Source organism: Phragmites australis, chromosome 3 (genome assembly GCF_958298935.1).
Source record: "Phragmites australis chromosome 3, lpPhrAust1.1, whole genome shotgun sequence".
Classification (NCBI taxonomy): domain Eukaryota; kingdom Viridiplantae; phylum Streptophyta; class Magnoliopsida; order Poales; family Poaceae; genus Phragmites; species Phragmites australis.
In genome coordinates, this window is record NC_084923.1 from 33,522,604 (window position 1) to 33,545,574 (window position 22,971).

General features: G+C 43.2%; 1 protein-coding gene across 1 annotated transcript; it reads left to right on the forward strand.

Moving 5' to 3' along the window:
• Positions 1-4,100: 4,100 nt before the first annotated feature.
• Positions 4,101-8,816, forward strand: LOC133912853 (fructokinase-like 2, chloroplastic). The gene is made up of 5 exons (XM_062355787.1): positions 4,101-4,295; positions 4,972-5,267; positions 5,385-6,043; positions 7,342-7,813; positions 8,233-8,816. The coding sequence occupies exons 1-5, from the start codon at positions 4,234-4,236 to the stop codon at positions 8,493-8,495; spliced, it is 1,752 nt and encodes a 583-aa protein (XP_062211771.1). The 5' UTR covers positions 4,101-4,233; the 3' UTR covers positions 8,496-8,816.
• Positions 8,817-22,971: the final 14,155 nt, after the last annotated feature.

The window sequence follows — 22,971 nt, forward strand, 5'->3', positions numbered from 1 at the left end:
GTATGTCACGTCCGTGAGGAAGTGACCAGATAGAGTATGTGTGGGAGGTCTCTGGCCGATTCTTGGCCGTGGTGGTGGAGAGGACGCCTGTTGGCGTCAGTTGCAGTAGAGGGATGAGAGAATGGAGAACATGAGATGAGAAATAGTTGATTTATTGCTTAATTTCAAAAGGGTGCTGACTACTCTTTATATATAGAGCTCAATTCCTACAACTCCTTTATTTTTTCCTAAACCGAATATCTTTTCTAATCTGACTTTTCTAACTTATCTCTAACTAATCTGAACTTTCAACTTCACTTTATTTCTTTCTAAATATATCTAAACCAAATATCTCTTCAAGTCCTCACGGCTTCTTGCCTTCCTTGTGCATCCTTTACTTTTTGCCCGCGGTACTTGATCCCGCACGTAACAAGTATCATTTGGCTTCCATGCTTCTGATCTTGACTGAATTACCAATATGCCAATTGCCACTGATTCCAAAAATATGGAGGAACCCTGACTGCAAAACATGAAGGACGTACAATGGATATCTTAAAGGAGAGACAAAGGAATGATTAAAATGTTTTGCTCACTCAACAGGTTACAGATGATTTACTATTTCAATGGCAATGTTTTTCAATTAACTCAAAAGGTAAGAAGGAGCTCATGTTCAAGAATAGATGTTTCTTGAATTGGTTAGGCAATATATTGATGAAACGAAAATCACTTTCTTCACCTCAACATAGTGAAAGGCAATATTGATTGCTTCCTCTAAAAATGTCAACAGTTGTTGCAACTCAGAAGCACCATATTATGTGCTGGAATTACTCTTTGCCAGCTGACACTGTAGCAGCACGTTAGTGTATCACCCGGTTAGAGATAAGAATAAGGGTCGTATTAGATTAATTAGAGATAAGATATATTAGTTAGTCTTTGAGTTAAGATTTGTTAGTTTAAATTTTTAAGGTCGACTCCTGTATAAAGGAAGGTGCAACATCTATTATAATGCAAGAAGAATATATCTAGTTCCTAATCCTCTTCTCTAATCTTCCCGAATATGTTGTTTCCTCAATTTATGATCTAATCCCTTCCCTAGCACTCGTCGTCGCCGTCCCGGTGGATGTTTACCCTAACACACCACTATTGCTACTATTCAGAGGGAATGAAACTATAGTATTTTACACACTCTAAAAACCATACTGCTAATGTACTTCAAGTAGATCAGACATGCAAGAACGAGCCAAAATTACAAATATAACTTACTTTCCTGCTAATTTGCAGTTTGTCTGTTTCAACTCCGTTACAGTATGACCGAATTTCCATGATAGCAGTAGCACACATCACGACATCCATGAATGGTATTATTGTTTCACTTCCGTTTAGAAGACATACGGTTTTGCATTCTGTTTGCCAAAATTGTTACCTTGTGGCCTTTTGGGAACAAATTGTGGATGAAAAATCTCTCACTAAAAATTCCGTAATCTTACTCTGTGTAAAACCCAAAAGTTATCGTACACAAACTATTCTAGATTATAGCAGGACAATTATTGCAAGTTGCAGTAAGGACTGAACATACTAGTAAATCTAAAAGCAGAATGATCAGAGTCAATGCATGGATATGAAACTAAATAACTAATAGAAGTAACTTCCAACAAGATAAAAAAAAACTGCAACAAATGCTCAACAGCAAATGCCTTTCTTAGATACTTTCCACATCTGCAAGAAAATAACTCGAACAAGATACAAAATTAGACCAGCCATATGGACAACAACATATAAAGACATATACAGTGCGGACCACATGCATGCACTCAAAAGAATTGACATGCAAATTCCACTATGCAGTGCACTGACAGAAGAGAGTTTCTGTTAGTTCACATTTTTGCATGAAACATCTATGATTAGAGGTGAACAATTGTGCATTGGTCACAAGAGCTGGTGCATGCTCAAACAGAAGAAGGCATATGCAAAGTGCACACTGCCATGATGGCATCCCATGTGATGAAATAAGTACATCACATGCAAATGCATTGTATATTCCCCAAATTCTATGGCACCTTCTTCTGCTAAAAAAAAAGAGCATGTACCAGCTCTTGTGACCAATGCACAATTGTTCATGCAACGTGCGTCTGTTGCTGTCTATTATCACCTCTGATCATTCTATGGCACTGGAAATCAGTGAACTGACACTTACAAACAGAAAGGCATACATGTGCATAGCAGTTAAAGTGTATAGAATTCTTGTCCAGTAAGAAGAAATAGTTTGTGTCCAAAAAGGAAAGAGCAGTATCATATTCCATCAAAAAGGGCAAAAGTTCTCACAAGTCACAAATAAAATTGACAAATGGTCAAAAGAAGTCAATATGAAAATGATTATGTAAAAAAGAAAAAAAACCTAGAGAACACATACATGGATTAAAAGATGAGTTGGATATGCTCAACTAGTGTCCTGGAAATACCATAACACAACAGGAACAATCTTACTTAGGACAAGTAGTTAAAAGTCACTTCATTGTTATTGTGTCTATCGGACACAATGAACTATGTTAGAAATATAGAGTCTTTTTTCCTATACTCTCTCATGTACTCTATATATTTCCTCAACTAGGGCTACCATCCATGTTGCCTGGATACGAAGATATAGATATGGATAAGCAATACAACGATACTTCAATAAACCATTTTTTTCTAAAAACACCGATACATCAATATTTTGATACCTGTTTTTGTATGGATGTATAAAAAAAATACAAATTCACAAGGGTAGCAGTACCAACATATGCCAAAATACGTTGCAAAATTCAACTGACCATAAATATTACATAACAAGATAGCTAGGTTAAGGACATAACAATGATAAAGCATGAACAACATTTGGCAAGTCTAATTGTTGCTTTCATCCACCGTCTCTGATCCAACATCATCCAGATCCAGTGCCCCAATATCTTCTAGAACTCTCTCAAGGTTTGGTTTATCAAGTGAGAGCTCAGCATGCTAAAGGAAATCTGCACCACCTTCAATATCAACTTCAACGCTATCTCCTCCAGCATCCCACATTATTGATGGACCATGATAATACTCTTCAGTTTTCTTGAAAGAACACACAGGTTATGGTGTGCGAAACTAAATCTTCAGCACGTCCATGATTGAGCCTACAAGAAATAGATTAGTTGTATAAGCTAATCCCTTGCTTAAATTTACTAAAAAAATAGTATTTATAGTGAGAGGCCAAGGGGAGTAGTTATGTTTGCACCTAAAAAAGAATAAGATCATGGGCTGAGATTAGATTCGACATAAGGAACATGGTTAAACGAATAAGAATCATTGCATCTCTTCTATCAAACGCTAGAAGCAAAGTTTCCAATCCACCTATAGTCTACAACAAATTACCGGAACAACTAATTGAATAGACAAAGCACTAAGAGCAAAATGCATTGCTACCGACGGGAGAAGGCGAGAAGCCATCCTGCTTAAAACACTTGAAATTAACTAAAACTCTCCGGTGTTCAAAGTCATACAATGGTTGCATTATGCCCATCCTAACAATGGTACCGGCAAAGAGGGGTATTAGGTTTCACACATATCAATAACAATATGAAGATCTAAAATAATGACAAGATATGATTGCAACAGTTGCTGATGTTTAAATGCAGAGGTGACCAAGAATGTGCAGAATCACTTTGATCATGAGGCAAGAATTTCACATAACTTAGATAGTATAAATAACAACAACAACAATTGATAAAATACGTTGGAATGGTGGCAATCATGATAGGAATAAAGGGTTCTTAATCTGCCTGCAAACAACCCAAGAATTCGGACACGAACGATAGTATGAACTGTTAGAAGCAACAACTCGAATGTTTGGATCGATTGGGGCAGCGAAGAAGAAATCAATGTCTTCCAAGCTGCGATATTTGGATCGGAGAAGGGTGAAATCCATTTGAGTGGTACGGTGGGAATGGAGACCACCGAGTGAGAAACAATGAGAGATTTTCGTCGTTCCGCATTCACGAGACCAGATCAAAAAATCGAATGCTTGGAGCACCCCTCGCGGTTATTACGCATTTTACGCTTTTGCCCCTTATCCTCAGAACAATGGGCAAATAAGTAATTCCAGCAGCGAAATCCCCTCCTTGTTCCCCTGGGGGTTTTGCTCTTCCGGTGCTGTCAGCCTAAGAAGAGGAAGCCTTCTTCTTCCAGGAGGAGGAGCTGCGAGGATTTTTGCTCAAAGAAAGCTACTCCGCTCCATCGATGGCTTCTCTTCTTCTTCCTCCTCAATTCACTTGCTCCCTGCCTTCTTATCACCGCATCAGGTAAACTCTACCTCTCAACATAGTGAATCCGCAGCCTAATCTTCCAATTATTAATGCGAATGTGTGTGAAAAATGTCGGTTTTTTTTTTCTGTATGGTCGCTGCAGCCCGCTTTGTGATAGATGAGACTAGCAGGCAGCTTTGTCTTTTGTATATTCCAGGACTAGTAATGCAGCTCTGTCCTCTGATTATCGAATCTGTATATATGGTCAATTCATTTGGATTGTGTTGACATGGAAGTGTCGGGTTGGTGGAAGGGCAGGAAGAAATGACGGTGATTACAGTTTTCCCGTCAAATCTTTCTTTGATCCGATGCATCAGCATTTGCTATATATGCATTTCATTGGGATTATTATTGCGTTATATCCCATTCGTTTCTTGGCTTATGTTGTGTCTGTTCCAACGTACACATTAGACGTTATTATTAATCTGAGAAGATGAGCAACCAATCAACTTTCGACAACTGGAATAGTGTCTTTCACTAAATCTATCTTACCGTTTCGAGCTTGCTTATCTTAATAGATGGAGTGTAGCAGTAAATTCATGCTGATCTGTCTCAGCATGACAGGTTTATGTTACATTATTCTTTCTTCATTTTAAAACAAAACATCTAACTAATCTCTTTGAATGTGAACTCTTGTAGTGTGCACTCGTCTAATTTGGTGTCTTGTGTGCAGGGGTCAAATACATTACAAGACAAACATTTTGGGGAAGAACATGGCTGAGCCTACAGTTAGGTTTCTTAACCGAAATGTGAGTTCTGCATCAAGGACTTCTCAAGATGCTGTGGAAGGTTCAAGCGATGAAGATAGTGATGGTGAAAGCTCAACGAACAAGAAAAGAGCTCCGAGACGTGGAAGAAAGAAAGCCACCACAGAAACATTGGAAGGTGGAACGGAAGAAAACCAAATAAACTCTGAGAAAGCATCTCCTGAAGAGAATAAAAAAGTAAAGAGAAGAGGCCGTAAGAAAGGTAAATGTACATATTGGTCGCATTTCTGGATTACTTATTTTTTCTATATGTTGCAGCTTCATGATTTTATATATTGCAACCCCTAGGAAGTCACAATTTTTCTCTGTTATGTTACAGCTGCTGCTACTGCAAGCTCAGAGGAGGAGAAGGACAAGGCAAAGGAACCAAAGAAGAGGGGACGAAGAAAAGTTAAAACTTTAGAGAAATCTAGTGACCATGAAGGAGAGGATCAGAGCAAAGATCTGATGCCCTCTAATGAAATTGTAGGTCAGACTAACAAACATATTTTGGCCGATGTTCTTGAAAGTAAAATAGAGTCAGTCTTATATGAAGATATTGGAGAGGTCGACAGTTTAATGCCTCTAGTGTGCTGCTTTGGACCTGCTAAATACTCCTTTATTCCTTCTGGAAAACCTGCTAATAAGCTGATAGATCATGAGATTCATGATAGAATGAAGGATATGTTTTGGTCTCCAGATAAATTTGTGAGGGCACCAGGAGGGCCTTCATCCAATGTGGCTTTAGCTTTAGCAGCTATTGGTGGCCGGGTTGAGTTCATGGGAAAATTAGGTGATGATGAGTATGGTCAAAGTTTGCTGTATCACTTAAACATCAACGGAGTTCAAACTCGAGCAGTCAGTATGGACCCTTCATCACCAACTACCGTGTCCTTGATGAAGGTCACAGACACAGGCAGCTTGAAGACAAACTGTGTTAAACCTTGTGCTGAGGATTGTTTTCTGCAGTCTGATATCAACCCGGCAGTTCTAAAAGAGGTAAATATCAAACCATCGAATATAATTATTATGACTTCATATCATCTGTATAATACTTTTTTAAGATAATCTGAGTAACACTATTTGTTATTTGGTTAATAACGTTTAGTTTATAGTCCCGACAAAAGTTTTAGGTGATCACTTTGTACAAATTGAGGTGTGGCCCCTCTCCCATTTCGCACTGTTGAAGGTTGAAATTTTTAAATTTTTAACTTTCATTCATACTTTGTGTATGTTTAGTGTAGCAGAGATGCGTATGTTGCGATGGATTTGTGGTTATATAAGAAAGAATTGGATCTGAAATAATGATATACGTGATAAGGTAGAGGTAGCGCCAATTGAAGAAAAGTTTATCCAACATCGGTTGAAAAAGTTTGGACATATCCAACGGAGGCCTTTAGAGTAACCTGTGCATAGTGGGATACTGAGACTTGTTGATAATGTGAAAAGAGTCAAGGGTCGACCAAACCTAACATGGGAGGAGCCTGTAAAGAGAGACTTGAAGGAATGAAATATCCCCAAAGAACTATCTATGGATAGAAGCGCGTGGAAGTTAGCAATCCACGTGCCAGAACTATAACTTATGCATTAGTCTCCTTGTACCATTATTACATTTATTTTTTTACTATTATTAGTACCTTTATTACCATTATTGTGTTCTCATTATCTTTTTAGTTGAATCTTGTGGTTTCATCTCTAGCCTACCTCAATTTGCTTGGGACAAAGGTTGTTGTTGTTGTACTCATACTTTGCAAGTCTGCGATCTTCCTCACTTTGGCCTGTAATTTATGTTGCGCTACATGATATTTTATGATTAGAGAGGTTGCAAATAGTGAACGAAAGACTCCTACAAGAATATTAACATTCTATCCAAGGTGTTGTGAATATGTCACAAAAATTCTTGATATTCATGCTTAATCTGATATGGATGTTTTGGTGCCTTAGGAAAAATTGGCTGAATAATTCTATAGTTTATCCAAATACAAGATCTGTTAGCTGAAGCAATCCAAGCTCTTCCTTTTTCCTGAAATTTGTGGCATATTGTACCTCTGTTGATAATCTGCAAAGCATAAGTTTGTAGTTTCTTTGTAATTCACCATATAAAACAATGTATCTGTAATATGTTTTAGTCTTAAGACACACTATTTACTGTGTTGCCATATCATGTGCGAGAGAACAACTAAATGTAACAAAGAACTGCATAATAACCATTTAGTGACAAGGCACTGACAGTTGCTGCACACTAAACATGTAGGATAATATCTTTTCTAATTCCTTTCTTCTGCTTGTTAATGCAGGCTAAGATGTTCTACTATAATTCGTCACCTTTGCTTGAGTCCACTACAGAGTCGTCTTTGTTAAAAGCTATTGATATTTCAAAGAAATTTGGTGGTGTAATATTCTTTGATCTTAATCTTCCACTGCCGCTATGGTCGTCCAGTAAGGAAACTAAGTCACTCATCAAGGAAGCATGGGAAGCTGCTGATATTATTGAAGTCACAAAACAAGAACTTGAGTTCCTCTGTGGTATTAAACCATCTGAGAAATTTGACACGATTGACAATGATAAATCCAAATTCACACACTACAGTCCAGAAGTTATTATGAAATTGTGGCATGACAATCTCAAGGCCCTCTTTGTGACAAACGGTACCTCCAAGATTCACTATTACACTGAAAAGCACAACGGCTGGGTTCATGGGACAGAAGACGCACCAATCACTCCTTTCACTAGTGACATGTCACAGTCGGGTGATGCCATTGTTGCAGGTACCACAAACATTTTTTTCCCTATTTACTTCTGCAGGATATGTTGTTACTGTCACATCAATGACACCATACATTAGGAAGCAAATTAGTGGATACCTCTTCTAACACTTTTACTAGGTGGAATTGTGGAGAGTATACTGTAACCTTGTTGAAACGTTGATTGCAAAAGTCTTATTTAAAGTTAAGGCTTCAGCTCTTTATCTATTGGTATCACCATATGCCAGCTTGATTGAACTGTTCGTGGATATTAGTCCACTTCATCTTCTGTTTATGTGAAGGCATCAGCTCGTTATCTCTTGGTATTGCCAAATGCCAGCTTGATTAAACTGTTTGAGGATATGACTCCACTTCATCTTCTGTTTATGTGATTTTTTAAGGCCCATTTTGTTTGTCTGAAATGTATTGTTCTTGTTTTTCAGCTCTCATGAGGATGTTGGCAATTAATCCTCACCTGGTCACAGACAAGGTTTACTTACATAAGGCAATCAAACATGCTATTACATGTGGTGTCATTGACCAGTGGGTGCTTGCGCGAGAGCGGGGCTTCCTTCCCAAAGAAAGAGTAGATCCAACCAGCGAGCTGTATGAAGTGAGATCCATCACAGAGAAGGAATATCGTACACTTCCTGATGCCGTTCAATCAGAGAACTCGTCTACCGGTGAACTTTTATATGTGGAGTGAAAGGAGAGACCATCAGCATCTATACACTGGATTCCATATTTATTTATGGGAGCTGCCTGCTCTTAGCTGGAGTTGGTATTCATAAGAATTAGTTTAAACCTGCAGTTTTTAGGTTTGTTGAGTATAGGTTGATAGCTTCAAGAGTAAGACTAACACGTTGGTAGTGTCAAATTTTAAATTGAATGTAAATGTGACTGATGTCAGATATTTTCCCTAGAATGACATCTTTGTTCATTCTTGATTTCTCTGCAACTTATTTTCTGTCTGATCACCGCCATATGGCACCATTATTACTTGTGAAATGAAGCTTCTTTGATCTTATCAACTGTGTGCACCAAATAATATTTGTCATAGATTCAGTGTTTTAAAAAATACTGTTATGCAACTGAATTGAGCAGAATGTTTCTTTTTTAGGGAAAACAAGTTTCTCTTAACATTGGAACTGCAGTTTTACCGTGGTCCAAATTGAGTCTGCAGTTGGCTGGTCCAAGTCTTGCTAGTTACAGCAAGGAGGAATCATTTCACTGCAAGCAGAGTTTCTGGTAACTGTATCCGCTTTCTACAATTAACAAATAAAGTACTTATATACGCACTACTGTTGGACCCAGGGTTCCAAACAGTACGGCTCAAATCTGATTGGATTCTTAAAGCCAATTGGTTTAGAAAATATAAATTGAGCTCTGCCTTTAATTGATGTCATTTGTCATCTATCCTTGCAAACATCTCAGCGTTTCTCAACTGTGCCATCGCATTCCCTATTTCAATCTGTTCTTGTTAAGTCTCATGCACAGATCGTTTTATGCTAAAGCTTAAGTTGTTGGGAGAAAACTGAAAAAGCGAACGCGAATGTTACTATTCGTTCTTCAACACCCTCCTTTTCTTGGCTCAATGAGGTGCAGTGTGGACTCATTATGGGTTGGGTTGGGACCTTGTCTAGCCCTGAGACCCTCTTGGTCGAACAAGTATGAACTATGTTGGAAAAATAGTACTTTTAGATTTAATTTAATTCAATTCTAATATAACATGAACAGGAATAGATGCAATCGATTCCGATTAGCTTCCTGATCACCCCTGACTGGATTTCCGAGTAGGATTCCGATAAGCTTTGATGAGCCTCGACAAGACCCATGTAGGATTCTGATAAGCTTCGATGAGCCCTGAATAGATTTACGAGTATGATTCCAACAAGGTATCTAATATAGATTGCAATTTACGTACCTGATGCCAGCGTGAGATGCAAAAAGTCCCATAATATCGATGCAGTAGATGATGAAGAAGATGAAGTAGACGAAGTAGATCACGATGATGTAGAGGAAGTAGATTGTGAGCAGTCGCGTCAGACGTTTTCTAAAAACCTTATTCACCCTCTCCTGGTGCAGGATTCCAAGAGCGACGAGTTCCAGATACCTACTCTCCCATTCATCGGTGCACACCGGCGTAACAGGATGGAGTAGACTACATGCTACGGTGCAACAGAGAGAAAATAGGCAAAACCTAATTGAGTATATGCTTTTGTGGCAACGGTTGGAGGATATATATAGAGGGAGAATCATACGGTTGAGACGCGTCACGATCGGACTCTGCTACGTCCCACGATCGTATCCTTAACTGACACGATTTCCATATATATATATATATATATATATATATATCTATTTGTCTATGCATAAAAAAGAATAAAACTGCAAAATGAGACCGCACTTGCGCAAGCAACCGGACCCGATTTCGATGGACCATTCACGCAGCTGCCGCGAGCCCACGCCCTTCATCCCTGGCCAAGGCTCGGCCCGGTGAGGTCAGCGCGCGCGCGCATGTGTTCTCCTAGTCCTCTCATTCACACGTGTTAAGTGGATAGGGAGAGAATTCCTTATGAGTTGATCTCCCTCCAACTCTACTAGTAAGGTGAGACTAAAAGATACACACCACCTCCACATGGTTAAGTCTTTGAGATTTATTTGGAATTACACAAATCCCCCACCAGATCTCAAAGTTCCACGGAGATTTGCTTTTTTCTCAATACTGTTTGATATACCAGTTTTTTTATGGAGACCTGTTAGGGTTGAACATCCACCTAGAACATTAAGTTACACTCATTTACAACTTGGACAATAGACTATGCTTTGAATTGCAAATTTTGTACAAATAAGTTTCACTTAAAGTCATAACTAATACTTGGATGTTAGTAGGTCACCCCTCGGATGGAGCATATAAGTCGTACGCAATGGTCTCTTCATGAGTTTATTAGAGATCATCCAAGTCTCATAGATTGCGATCAACAATTAAGCTCATATAGGTGTGTTCTTTCAAAAATGCACTATAGGATAGCATCTTCTCTAATTAAAGTCAATAGAACACATTAAGGCAACAACCAACCCGTCTTACATATTTCAAGAGTATTGCATCTTTACTCGAGTGGGTTGTATGGTACTCTCCTTCAGTTAACCAATAGCTTGTTCTTCCCAAGTCCTAATTCACGTGATCTCCAATTATATAGGTTAGGCTACCACTATGGTATAACTTACATGGGTCTCATACTCATCTCCTTCGATGCATTATCTATCACATTTCATGATAGTTCCTTTGTAAATTGATCTATCAAGTTTTTAGCCATTTGGATATAATCCAATGCTATCGTCTGGAGTTTTTTAGTTTTATGATAGATTTCAATCGTCCCTTAACATGTCTTGAGGATTTCATGTTGTCCTTAGAACTGTTCACTTTGACAATAACCATTTGATTATCACAGCTCATAAGGATAGCCGATATCGGTTTTTCAACCACTGACAAATCCATTAAGAGCTCACGCAGCCATTCTGCCTCAACATTGGTTGTGTCTAACACTACGAGTTCTGCTTCTATGGTTGACCTTGTCAATATGGTCTGTTTGCACAACCTCCATGAGACAGCAGCACCGCCAAGAGTGAATACATATCCACTTGTAGTCTTGATCTCATCAACATCGGATATCAAAATTGAATAACTATAACTTTCTAGTAGTGATGGATACCTAGTATAGTGAACCTGTAGGGATCGGTGATATCCTAAGAGGGTGGGAGGGAGGGGGTGAATTAGGACACTTAAAACTAATCGGCTACAAAAACTTCACAAGATAAACATATCAATTTTTATCTAAATATGCTCTAGATTTATCTAGTGTGTCTATTCTACTGTTCAAAAAGGTTTGCAACTTATAGTCAATCCTAGCAAACTACTTTAGGAAGGTAAACATGCAAAGTAGATTGTATGTAAATGTGGAAACGCACAGATGGTAGAGATAGCAAAATCGGCACAAGGGATTTTTATCCTATGGTATCGATGGTATAAACGTCACCCCTAATCCATGTTGGAGCAACCACCTAGGCTATAGCTCCCGGATGACACCTGGTCACAACCCTTAAGCTACCTACGCCTCAAGTAGGTTGAGCCACCAAACCACCAAGGCAAGACCTCACCACAAGCCTATCTTCCGGTCACTTGCTATCGTCTTTACTTTAGAGTTTGAGCCTCCAAGGCAAGGCTCTATACGTCCCCTTACAAGCGTCTTACCGCCGCTCCACACCAAGTCAGAGGGTCAACAAGCATGAGCCACCAAGGCTCACAGTGCCAGAGAGTCACCAAGACTCTAAGGTACCGATGTACCACTTGGTACAATGTAGGATCATTTCTTAATCCCCTCTCTAGGCAGCAACACCTAGAAACAACTCTCTCTAGGCCTAATAGCACTAATCACTCCCTAATCTTGTTCTTAGTTGCCTTGGATGATCACTTTTAGCACTTTGGTGGCTTGGATGTGAGCTTCTCTAGATTTCAGCCCACTTAAATGGTTGAGTGGAGGGATATTTATAGCCTCAACCATGTGAACTAGCCATTGCTCTAATGCTCACATTTTGTTGTACTCACCGGATGATCCAACATCAATAATAGTATAAACACTAGACCATCTGACGTGTACAGTAGCAAAACTAGTCGTTGAAACTACACTCATACTCATTGTGAACACCGGATGTTCCAGCGTTATCTTGAACTCCATCGCCGGACAATTCGGTGTGTAGACTTGAGCCAACCAAGCCACTTTTTACTAAGCATTGTCCAGCATGTAAATCTTCTGATCACCAGACCATCTGGTGGGTACAACCACGCCAAAACTTACCGTCGCAACATCTTCTAGAAGATACTCTGGCGTGGCCAACTCTTTATCGTTGGACCATCCAGCGTGTATAACCTTTGAACCATCTTCCGAGAATGCTTCGGTGTGTACAAAAGCCTCATCGCCAGACCATCTGGCATGTACAATTTTCTTGGAACTTGTCCAATTCAATCCAATCTTTGTCTCACTTCTGTGACTTCTTCATTTGTTGCTTTTATGAGACCTACTAAAGCATATACTTGACAAACGTATTAGTCCCATGAAAATAGTTCCTTCGCTGGCTCCAATGTCCAGCCGCTCGTGCTACCAACTTGCCACCATGACCCTTCCTCAACGCGCTCTTTGTATGTGATATAGCAGTTGTAGTACATGTAGATAACGATGACCCTTTCCGCTTCATCTCTTGGCTTTGGGCATATGAAGAAACCCTTCCGGTTTTGATAGGGGGCCCATTCTGGGAGCTAAGGTAGCCTAAGCACCTATTCGATCAGTGGGTTTATGATGCTAGCAGAGCCATCGTTGCAATCTAACCCTATCAAATAGCTTCCCTCGAAGGTCTTGACTCCACCTTGCAAAGGAGGGGATTTGTACGACGAAAGTCCGCTACTCGGTCAGCGAGTAAAATGATACCTTGCCTAACTCTTGGACTTCGTCCGTTCGAAGGATCCATGGGTTGAACTGCGAGTGCTCTTTGCACTGGATGTTGCGCCACCCAGAGCAAACCATCCTAAAGGACACGAAGTCTCTCAGCTCATCGAAGCAGTCGGTGATTGTGAAGAGGGCTGGCCAAGGGAGGTCTGCCCACTCCATGTCTATCATGTTGGGGCTTCGCTGAGCTTTTGGCATCGCTGCTTAAGTGGCGAGTGGTGATGTTGGCTGGGTGTGGAGCTATGTAGGGTTCATGATGGTAAGTTTCACATTTATATGCGGTGAATTGGGCCGGTTTTGGGGTGTGAACAATCGCGCATCACTTGGGGTTTAGTGGCGACTATTGTAGTTTCCCATGGGAGCCCAGGCGTCTCAACGCACACACTGTACATAGTTATGGCGCCGTACAATGGTGCTGATGCGCTTGCGGCCATTATGGTGATTAATTTGGTTATGCCCTATCCGTTCACCATGTGTCACTTCCTTTGTCACGTAACTCTCTCGTCATGTAGATGGGACATGATCTATGTGGGCCCCATGTTTCAGGGTGCGTGCCACATTGTGACGCGCCGTTCTTGTGGTGACATGCTATGACGTGTCCTAAATTTTTTGGGGTCGTGACTTGGGTACCGGGTATATATATATGGGTTACCCCGATCCCCTTAGGTAATTCTTATCGTTCAACTCATTATCCTCTTGTTCTTTTGATACCCTCCTCCTACTTACTGTTGTGTTCACCCTTTGGGTGAGGTGTTCCTTGTCCACTCTTTGCATTTTGATTCCTGGACCCTTCGGGAAATGAGGAAGGACAAGCGTCAGCACGCTAGTACGGCGATCCCCTTGTTGCCATACTTCGCTGTTAGCCATTGCACCGAAGGGAATATCAAGTCTCTAGCAGAGAAATGGTGGATTCACGACGTTGGCGATGCCCATTTGCCTTCACCTGAGGAGACAACTCCGCAACCGCGTGAGGGCGAGGTCGTCGTGTTCCTTGAGTTTTTTGCCATCAGCCTCCACTTCCCCTAGATCTCCATGCTGGCTAGTGTTCTTAATCGGTATGAGCTGTAGATCTAGTAGCTGACCCGAACGTCATTGTCTGTCTGTCAGTCTTCACGTGGCTTTGGTGCTCACAGGGTCAAAAGCCTAGTTGAAAAAGTTTTTCCACCCAAAAAGGAGAAAGCAACAATAACTTCTAAGTCCGATGGAATTAGACTTAAAGGGTGTGTTATTCTTGCTACTAAATCTAATCTTGCTGAAATTTATGCTAATAAGCTGTCATGCTATGCTTTGATATGCAAAGAGGCCTTAGTTTCACTCGAGAATATATCTAGCTCTTTGCCTCCTACTGTTGCTAACCTTTTTGCAGAAGTTTTTGGATGTATTTCTACCTGTAGGGATCGGTGATGTCCTAAGGGGGGGGGGCGAATTAGGACACTTAAAACTATTTTGGCTCCAAAAACAACACAAGATAAGCTTATATCAATTTCTATGTAAATATGCTCTATGTTTATCTAGTGTGTCTACTCTACCGATCAAAGCGCTTGCAACCTATCTAAGAAGGTAAATTGCAAGTAAGTAAATGCGAAAACGTAAATAAGGTAGAGAGAGCAAACTCGACACAATGATTTTTTTTGCCGTGGTATCGATGGCATGAATGCCACCCCTAGTCCATGTTGGAGCTCCACAAAGGATATTCTCCCGGTCGGCATCCGGTCACAGCCTTTGAGCCACCGAGTCACAAAGACAAGGCCTCCACCCGGATGAGCCACCAAGCCATCAAGGCAAGGTCTCACCACTAGCCTCTTTCCGGTTCCTTGCCGCCGTAATCACTTAGGAGCTTGAGCAAAGTCTCACCACTAGCCTCTCTTCTGGTTCCTTGCCGCCAAGATCACTTCGGAGCTTAAGCCACAAAGGCAAAGGTCTCCGCGTCCCCGTACAATCGCCTTACCGCCGCTCCACACCAAGTCAGAGGGTCAACAAGCTTATCGACGAGTCACCAAGACTCTAAGGTGCCGGCGTACCAAGAGGTATACTATTGGATCACTCCTTGATCCAATTTCTAGGAAGCAATCACCTAGCAACTCACTCTCTAGGCCTATAAGTACTAATCACTCACTAATATTGTGCTTAATCATCTTGGATGATCACTTTAAGCACTTTGGTAGCTTGGATATCTTCTCAGGTGTATATGAACTTCTCTAGACTCCAGCACGCTCAAATGACTGAGTGGAGGGGTACTTATAGCCTCAAACTCGCGCACTAGCCGTTAACCCAATGGCTCTAAAAAGCTGGTAACGCCGGATCATCCGGTGAGTACACTCTCACAAACTAGCCATTGAAACCCCACTCAAGCTTCTGTGAACACCAGATTGTCCTGTGATGACTCACTGAACACCAGAGAAATGCACCGGATTATCCTATGTGTATATGTTTATTTTGATGCTCTCTGGAAATAATAGTCCGGTGTGTTCATTTTGTGAACACCTGATCATCCGGTGAATATAGCAGAAGAAACTAGCCGTTGGAACCCACTCAGACTCACCTGTGAACACCGGATTATCCCGTGATAACTTATTGAACACCGGATAAATGTACCGGACTATCCTATGTGCATATCTTCATTTTGGAGCTCTCTGGAAATAATAGTCCGGTGTGTTCATTTTGTGAACACTGGATCATCCGGTGAGACAAAAAATTTTGCTTCAAATTTTCTGTGAACACCGGACTATTTTCATTGTACTCACCGGATTATCCTATGTAACACCGGACTAATTTTTATGTGAGCACCAGACTATCCGGTCAGGCAAATTTTAGCAGAACGACGTTATGTATTATGGGCATAACTTTTCGCTCCGAACTCCGATTTTGATAATCTTTGGCTCTATGGAAAGCTTGTGAAGAGATCTACAAGATTATATACAAATCCATTCCATTTTATCACATCAATATTCATGGAACAAGTCTAATTCATTCCTCTCTTTGTTCCGGCTTCGGCGACTTCTCTTTTGTTGCATCCATGAGACCTGCTAAAGCATATACTTGATAAACATGTTAGTCCTAATGACTATACCGTCATTAATCACTAAAATCACAATCATAGCCTAATAGGGCTATTTTTGCTACATTAGCTGAAGTTCCCCTGGGATTACCATCAATTCGAGAGATAGAACATCAAATTGATTCGATTCTGGAAGCAACTTTGGTCAAACCGTGCTGCATATAGGATCAACCCGGAAGAGATTAAGGAAATTTAGCGACAATTCCAAGACCTTTTGGACCGCGGGTATGTCCGAGAAAGTCTTAGCCCTTGTGTTGTTCCTGTTCTTTTGGTTCATAAGAAAGACGGTAGTTGGCATATGTGTGTTGATTGTAGAGTCATCAATAATATTACTATAAGATATTATCACCCTATCCCTAGGTTAGATGATATGCTTGATGAGTTGAGTGGTTCTATAATTTCCACTAAGATTGACTTGGAAAGTGGATACCACCAAATTAGTATGAAACTTGGAGATGAATGGAAGACTGCATTTAAAACTAAGTTTGGTTTGTATGAGTGGTTAGTAATGCCTTTTGGGTTAACTAATGCACCTAGTATTTCATGCGATTGATGAACACAATTTTATGTGCTTTCATTGGAAGATTAGTAGTGGTATACTTTGATGATATCTTGATTTATAGCCAGTCATATGAGTCACACTTTGATCATCTATGTGCTGTTTCTAATGCTTTGAGAGATGCACGTTTGTTTGGTAATCTCGAAAAGTACATCTTTTGCATGGATTGAGTCTCTTTTCTTGGCTATATTGTTACTCCACAGGGAATATAAGTGGATGAAGCAAAAATTGAAACCATAAATAGCTGACCAACCTCTAATACTGTTACTCAAGTGAGAAGCTTTAATGGTCTTACGGGATTTTATCGGTGCTTTGTGCGGGATTTCAGCATCATTGCTGCCCCTTGAATGAATTGACGAAGAAAGGAGTGATTTTCAAATTGTTGAAAGGAAAACATTCAAGTTGTTGAAAGAGAAACTTACCCATGCTCCTTTACTCCAACTCCTTGATTTTGGTAAGACCTTTGAGCTAGAGTGTGATGCTAGCGGGATTGGAATTAGAGGTGTGTTAATTCAAGAAGGTAAACCTATTGTTATTTCAGCGAGAAATTAAGTGGGCCAAATCTGAATTATTTTACCTATGATAAATAATTGTATGCTTTAGTTCGTGTGCTTGAAACTTGGCAATATTATCTATGGCCCAAAGAATTTATTATACATTATGATTATGAATCGCTGAAACATATTAAGAGTCAAGCTAAATTGAATAAATGACATGCTAAATGGGTCAAATTTATTGAGTCTTTTCCTTATGTCATAAAACATAAGAAAGGAAAGCATAAAACATAAGAAAAGAAAGGACAATATGATTACTAATGCGCTTTCTAGGCGCTATACCATGTTATCTCAACTTGATCATAAGATTTTTTTGTTTAGAGACCATTAAGGACTTATATGCTGCTGATTTGGATTTTAAAGAAGTGCTTGAACATTGTAAAGAAGGGAAAACATGTAATAAATATGTGCTGAATGAAGGATTACTCTATCATCCTAACAAGCTATGCATTCCAGCTACCTCCGTTCATCTTTTGTTGTTACAGGAGGCGCATGGAGGAGGATTGATTGCATATTTTGGAGTAAAGAAGACTGAAGATGTACTATCCATCCACTTCTTTTGGCCAAAGATGAGACGAGATATCGAATGCTACATGTCCCGATGCACCTATTTGCAATAAAGCTAAGTCTCGCTTGAATCTACATGGTCTTTACATACCTCTTCCTATTCCTAGTGCACCATGGGAGGATATTTCTATGAATTTTGTTTTAGGACTACCTAGAACACTGAGAGGGAGGGATATCATATTTGTAGTTGTGGATAGATTTTCTAAAATGACACATTTTATACCTTGTCACAAGAGCGATGATCCTACAAAATAGCTGATTTATTTTTCACGAAAATCGTTCAATTACATGGAGTGCCTAACACTATCGTCTTGGATCATGACACAAAGTTTTTGAGTCACTTTTGGAGATCACTTTGGAATAAATTGGGGACGAAGCTGTTGTTTTCTACTACGTAGCATCCCCAGACTGACAGTCAAACAGAGGTTGTCAACCGTACATTATCGACCATGTTACGACCTGTTCTAAAGAAAAATTTGAGTATGTGGGAAGAGTGTTTACCACATATTGAATTTGCTTACGGTGGGTACAGTCCACTACTAAGGTAAGTCCATTCGAGGTAGTGTATAGATTTAATCCCCGTGCTCCTATTGATTTACTACCTTTGCCTACTTTTGAAAGACTTAATTTAGATATTAAGAAACATGCCAAATTTATTCTTAAGTTGCATGAAACAACTAAAAAGAATATAGAGAGCATGACTGAAAAGTATAGGATTGCTGGAAGTAAAGGTAGGAAGGAAATAAAATTTGAACCGGGTGATTTAGTGTGGTTGCATTTGAGGAAGGATAGGTTTCCAGAACTAAGAAAATCGAAGTTGATGTCTAGAGCTGATGGACCATTTAAGATAATTGAGATAATCAATGACAATGCATACAAATTAGACATACCTATAGATTTTGGGGTTAGTCCCATATTTAACATTTTAGATTTGAAACCCTACTTAGGAGAAGAAGACGAGCTTGATTCGAGGACGACTCCAATTCAAGAGGGGGAGGATGATGAGCCCATGGCTTCTTCAGACGTGATCAATACCGCCAATAATCCTCAAATCATACAAGGTCCAATTACAAGAGCACATGCACGATAATTAGACCACTAGGTGAACTCGTTTCTCGCTGTTCATGTTTTCTTGGATGGATTACTACTAAATTCGTGTGATATTTTATTGCTTAGGAATGTGGAAGAATCACTACAACCTTAGCTGGATGTCACCCCTTGAAGGCCAAGTCTACTCGGACTTGAGGCTGAGCTCTAGTTGGTCCCCGAGCACCCAGAGTTCCCCGAGGACCCGAGAAGAACCAGGCCCGGGAGGGGGTGCTCGGGGCCAAGAACAGTTGGTCCCCGAGTACCCTAAGTTCCCCGAGGACCCAAGAAGAACCAGGCCCGGGAGGGGGTGCTCGGGGCCAAGAACAGTTGGTCCCCGAGTAACCTGAGTTCCCCGAGGACCTAAGAAGCCCCTTGTCGGTAGACCCCACAAGGGCTCCATGGTGAGGTGTCAATTGGTGGGAAGCTCGATGCTGCATTTAAGAGGGAGCGTGGTCGGTCACATCCAACCACTCCCCCCCACGCCTGCTGTACAGAGTACGTCAGTCCCTGCCACCGTCTGGCAGGAAGGGGTGGGAACATTTAATATGACGGGTCCCATTGCACGTCACCCTATAGGGCCCATAAAGGAAACGGCTTGGAGATATCATCGCTATGCTCGAGGTGTATCGCCTGCCACCCTGCCGCGTCAGGCCATGTTAGGTTTGCTCTGACCGAACGGGCACGCGGGGATATTCAGCGGCTCGCCGGTGGGCCCCCCCCATCTGCTAAAGTTGGGGCGTAATGGGCGACGGGACCGGCTGAAGGGCGCGTTTTCAACCCCTGTAACATCAAACTGTAGACCCATAATGGTTGATTTCCATTTATGGCTTACGGGAACTCATGCCCCCGTCCTGGGCACGCCGAGCCTCCCCCGTAGGATAAAAGGGGGGAGCACTTCGAAGAAAAGAGGACTGATCGGAACTCACCTTCGCACAAGTTTAGAGAGACCGGCACTTGAAGACCGGAGCTCAAGACTTGATAGATAGAGCAAAAAACCTTGTAACACAGAGATCCAGAGAAAGGCATTCCAAGAGCATTAATAGCACATCATACACACAGGAGTAGGGTATTACGCTCCGTGCGGGCCGAACCTGTCTAAAATCCCTTGAGCATTTACTCCTACTAGCCGATGATAATCCGTCCCGCCTAGACCTCATACATTCACATTAAATCCACGTACGAGGTAGATCCAGAATCAGCCCCCCGGTCGAATCTCAATAGGGGTCCCTCAGGATCCCCGCTTGTGGTGTTCATCCATCGACAGCTGGCGCGCCAGGTAGGGGGGTTGCATCCTCGATTTTTGCAGGAAAAATGGCAGGCGGATATCGTCTTTAGCGCACTGGCTCAAACTCGAGCGAAGAAGTGGAAAACGTGGCCCAAGAGGCCCCAGCTCCTGCTGTTCCTTAGCAGCAGCAGCTGTTGGCCCGTACGACGCCTCCTTACATTGGGGACAACAGTGTAGGGCCCAGTAGGGCCGCCGCTGCCGCACGCGGGCCGCCAAACCCTCATCAAGCGGCAAACGTCCCTGCCGCAAGGTCGGCGTCTGGTCAACGCCGGGTGCCGTTACAGCGTAGACTCACCTTCGGTGACACCAGCCCTGGGTGGGCTTTGCTTGCGACGCAAGCGCTCCTCAGGCACCCGTCTGTCTAGGCAGTGGGGGAAACACCGGAGGGCCGTTAACTCACCGGCAGGTACTTGTTGAAAGTTCCTGCGCCACCTCCCACCACGGTGCAACAAGAGCCGGACCATCTTCCGGTGGCGGCAGAACCGGCCAGGGGGGCTCCAGGCAAAGCGTCGCCCCCTGGCCACAACAGGAGCTCAGGACCTCCGCTAGCACCTCAATGAGCGGAGGGCCATCGAGGATGCACACGTTACTCTCGAGCACCACCGGGAGTCCCGATGTGAGGCCGAGGCAGAGGAGCAAGCTTCCTCTATGCTGGCCCGCGACTGCCGGGGTTCCCCGGCGCGCCGGTGTTCGTCCCCCAGGGGCACGGCCGACGTCGTGGGATACGGCACGAGCTGCCGTGCGTTCACTAGCGAGCTCCGCCGGGTCAACTGGCCCACGAAGTTCCGACCAGAGCTACTGGAGAAGTACCATGGGTCCATTGACCCCGTCGAGTTCCTCCAAATCTACACCACCACCATCCAAGCGGCGGGCGGGAATGAAAAGGTGATGGCCAACTACTTCCATGTGGCCTTGAGGGGCTCTGCCCGCTCTTGGCTTATGAACTTACCCCCAGGATCTATTTGCTCCTGGTATGATCTGTGCCACCAATTTGTTACTAATTTTCAGGGCACTTTCGCGTGCCCTGGCTTGGAGTGCGACCTCCATGCTGTTAAACAGCAGGAGGGAGAGACGCTGAGGCGGTTCATACAGCGTTTCAGCCAGGTCTGCAACACCATCCCACGGATCACCCCTCATGCTATCATTGTCGCCTTCTGGCAGGGCGTCCGCGATGAGCGGATGCTTGAGAAGCTAGGTACGCACAAGGTCAAGACCACCGCGGAGCTCTTCGCGCTAGCCGACAAGTGCACTGAGGCGGCAGAAGCTCGGGCATGGCACGTCCCGCGCCCCAAGCAACTCGCAGCCGACAAAGCAGGTCCTTCCCGTTCCGACAAGTGGGAAAAGAAAAAGAGGAAGAAGCGCGACGCTGCCCCCATCCTGCCGACGGAAGACGCTTCCCGCAAGCCGGCACGCCGGGTGGCTGTCAACAAGAAGCCCGCTCCCGCGAGGCCCGAGCTGGGAAAGTGGTGTTAAATCCACCAAACCGACTGGCACGACCTCACTGAGTGCCAATCGGTCAAGGGCGTCGTGGAGCGGCACCAGAAGGAGCGCGAGGAGCGCCGCAGGGGTGGCGACAACAAGGTCGCCCTCGAAAATCAAGAGCTCAGGTTTCAGGAGCCCGAGCACACAGTCGCCTTCATCGACGGAGGTGCGTACACGCCCTCCTCTCATTGCTGCATCAAGACAATGCGGCGTGAGGTGTGCTTGGTGACCCCAGGCGCTGTGGCCGCAAGGCCCCTCAAGTGGTCGGAGACCCCGATCACCTTCAGTCAGGCGGACCACCCCGCGAGTACTGCAGGGGTGGGACGACTGCCTCTGGTAGTGTCCCCCACCATCTGCAATGTGAAGGTCAGCCGAGTGCTGATTGGCGGGGGTGCAGGCCTGAACCTCCTGTCCCAGGAGGCGTTTAAGAAGCTGCAGGTGCCTCCCAGATGCCTAAAGTCGTCCCTCCCCTTTTATGGGGTGACGTCGGGACACACACTACCCCTTAGGCAGGTCGAGCTGCCCGTCACCTTCGGGAGCGGGGACAACTTCTAGGCGGAGAACGTCGTCTTCGATGTTGCGGAAGTCCCTCTCCCCTACAACGCAATCCTCGGGCATCCAGCACTCGCCCGGTTCATGGAGGTGACACACTACGCCTGCCTCATGGTCAAGATACCGGACCCTGCGCCGAGCAGCTATACTCGGCCTTGGTCTCCGCTCGGGCCAAGGTCGAAGGACACCCAGGGGGCTCGGGACCCTCTTCATCCAAACCCCGACTCGCCGCCGACGCCTCCATCCCCACGAAGGAGGTCGTGGTGGGCGAAGACTTGTCCCAGGTCATCCGAATCGGTGGTGACCTGGGCGACAAATAGGAAAGTGCGCTCATCACCTTTCTCTGGGCTAACGCTGACGTGTTTGCATGGCAGCCGTCAGACATTCTCGGGATCCCTAGGGAGGTGATCGAGCACCACCTTGCTGTGCGCCCAATTGCACGACCAGTGAGGCAGAAGATTCACCGGTAGGCGCCTGAGCGTGAGGAGTTCATCCGGGAGCAAGTCAACAAGCTCCTCAACATCGGCTTCATCCA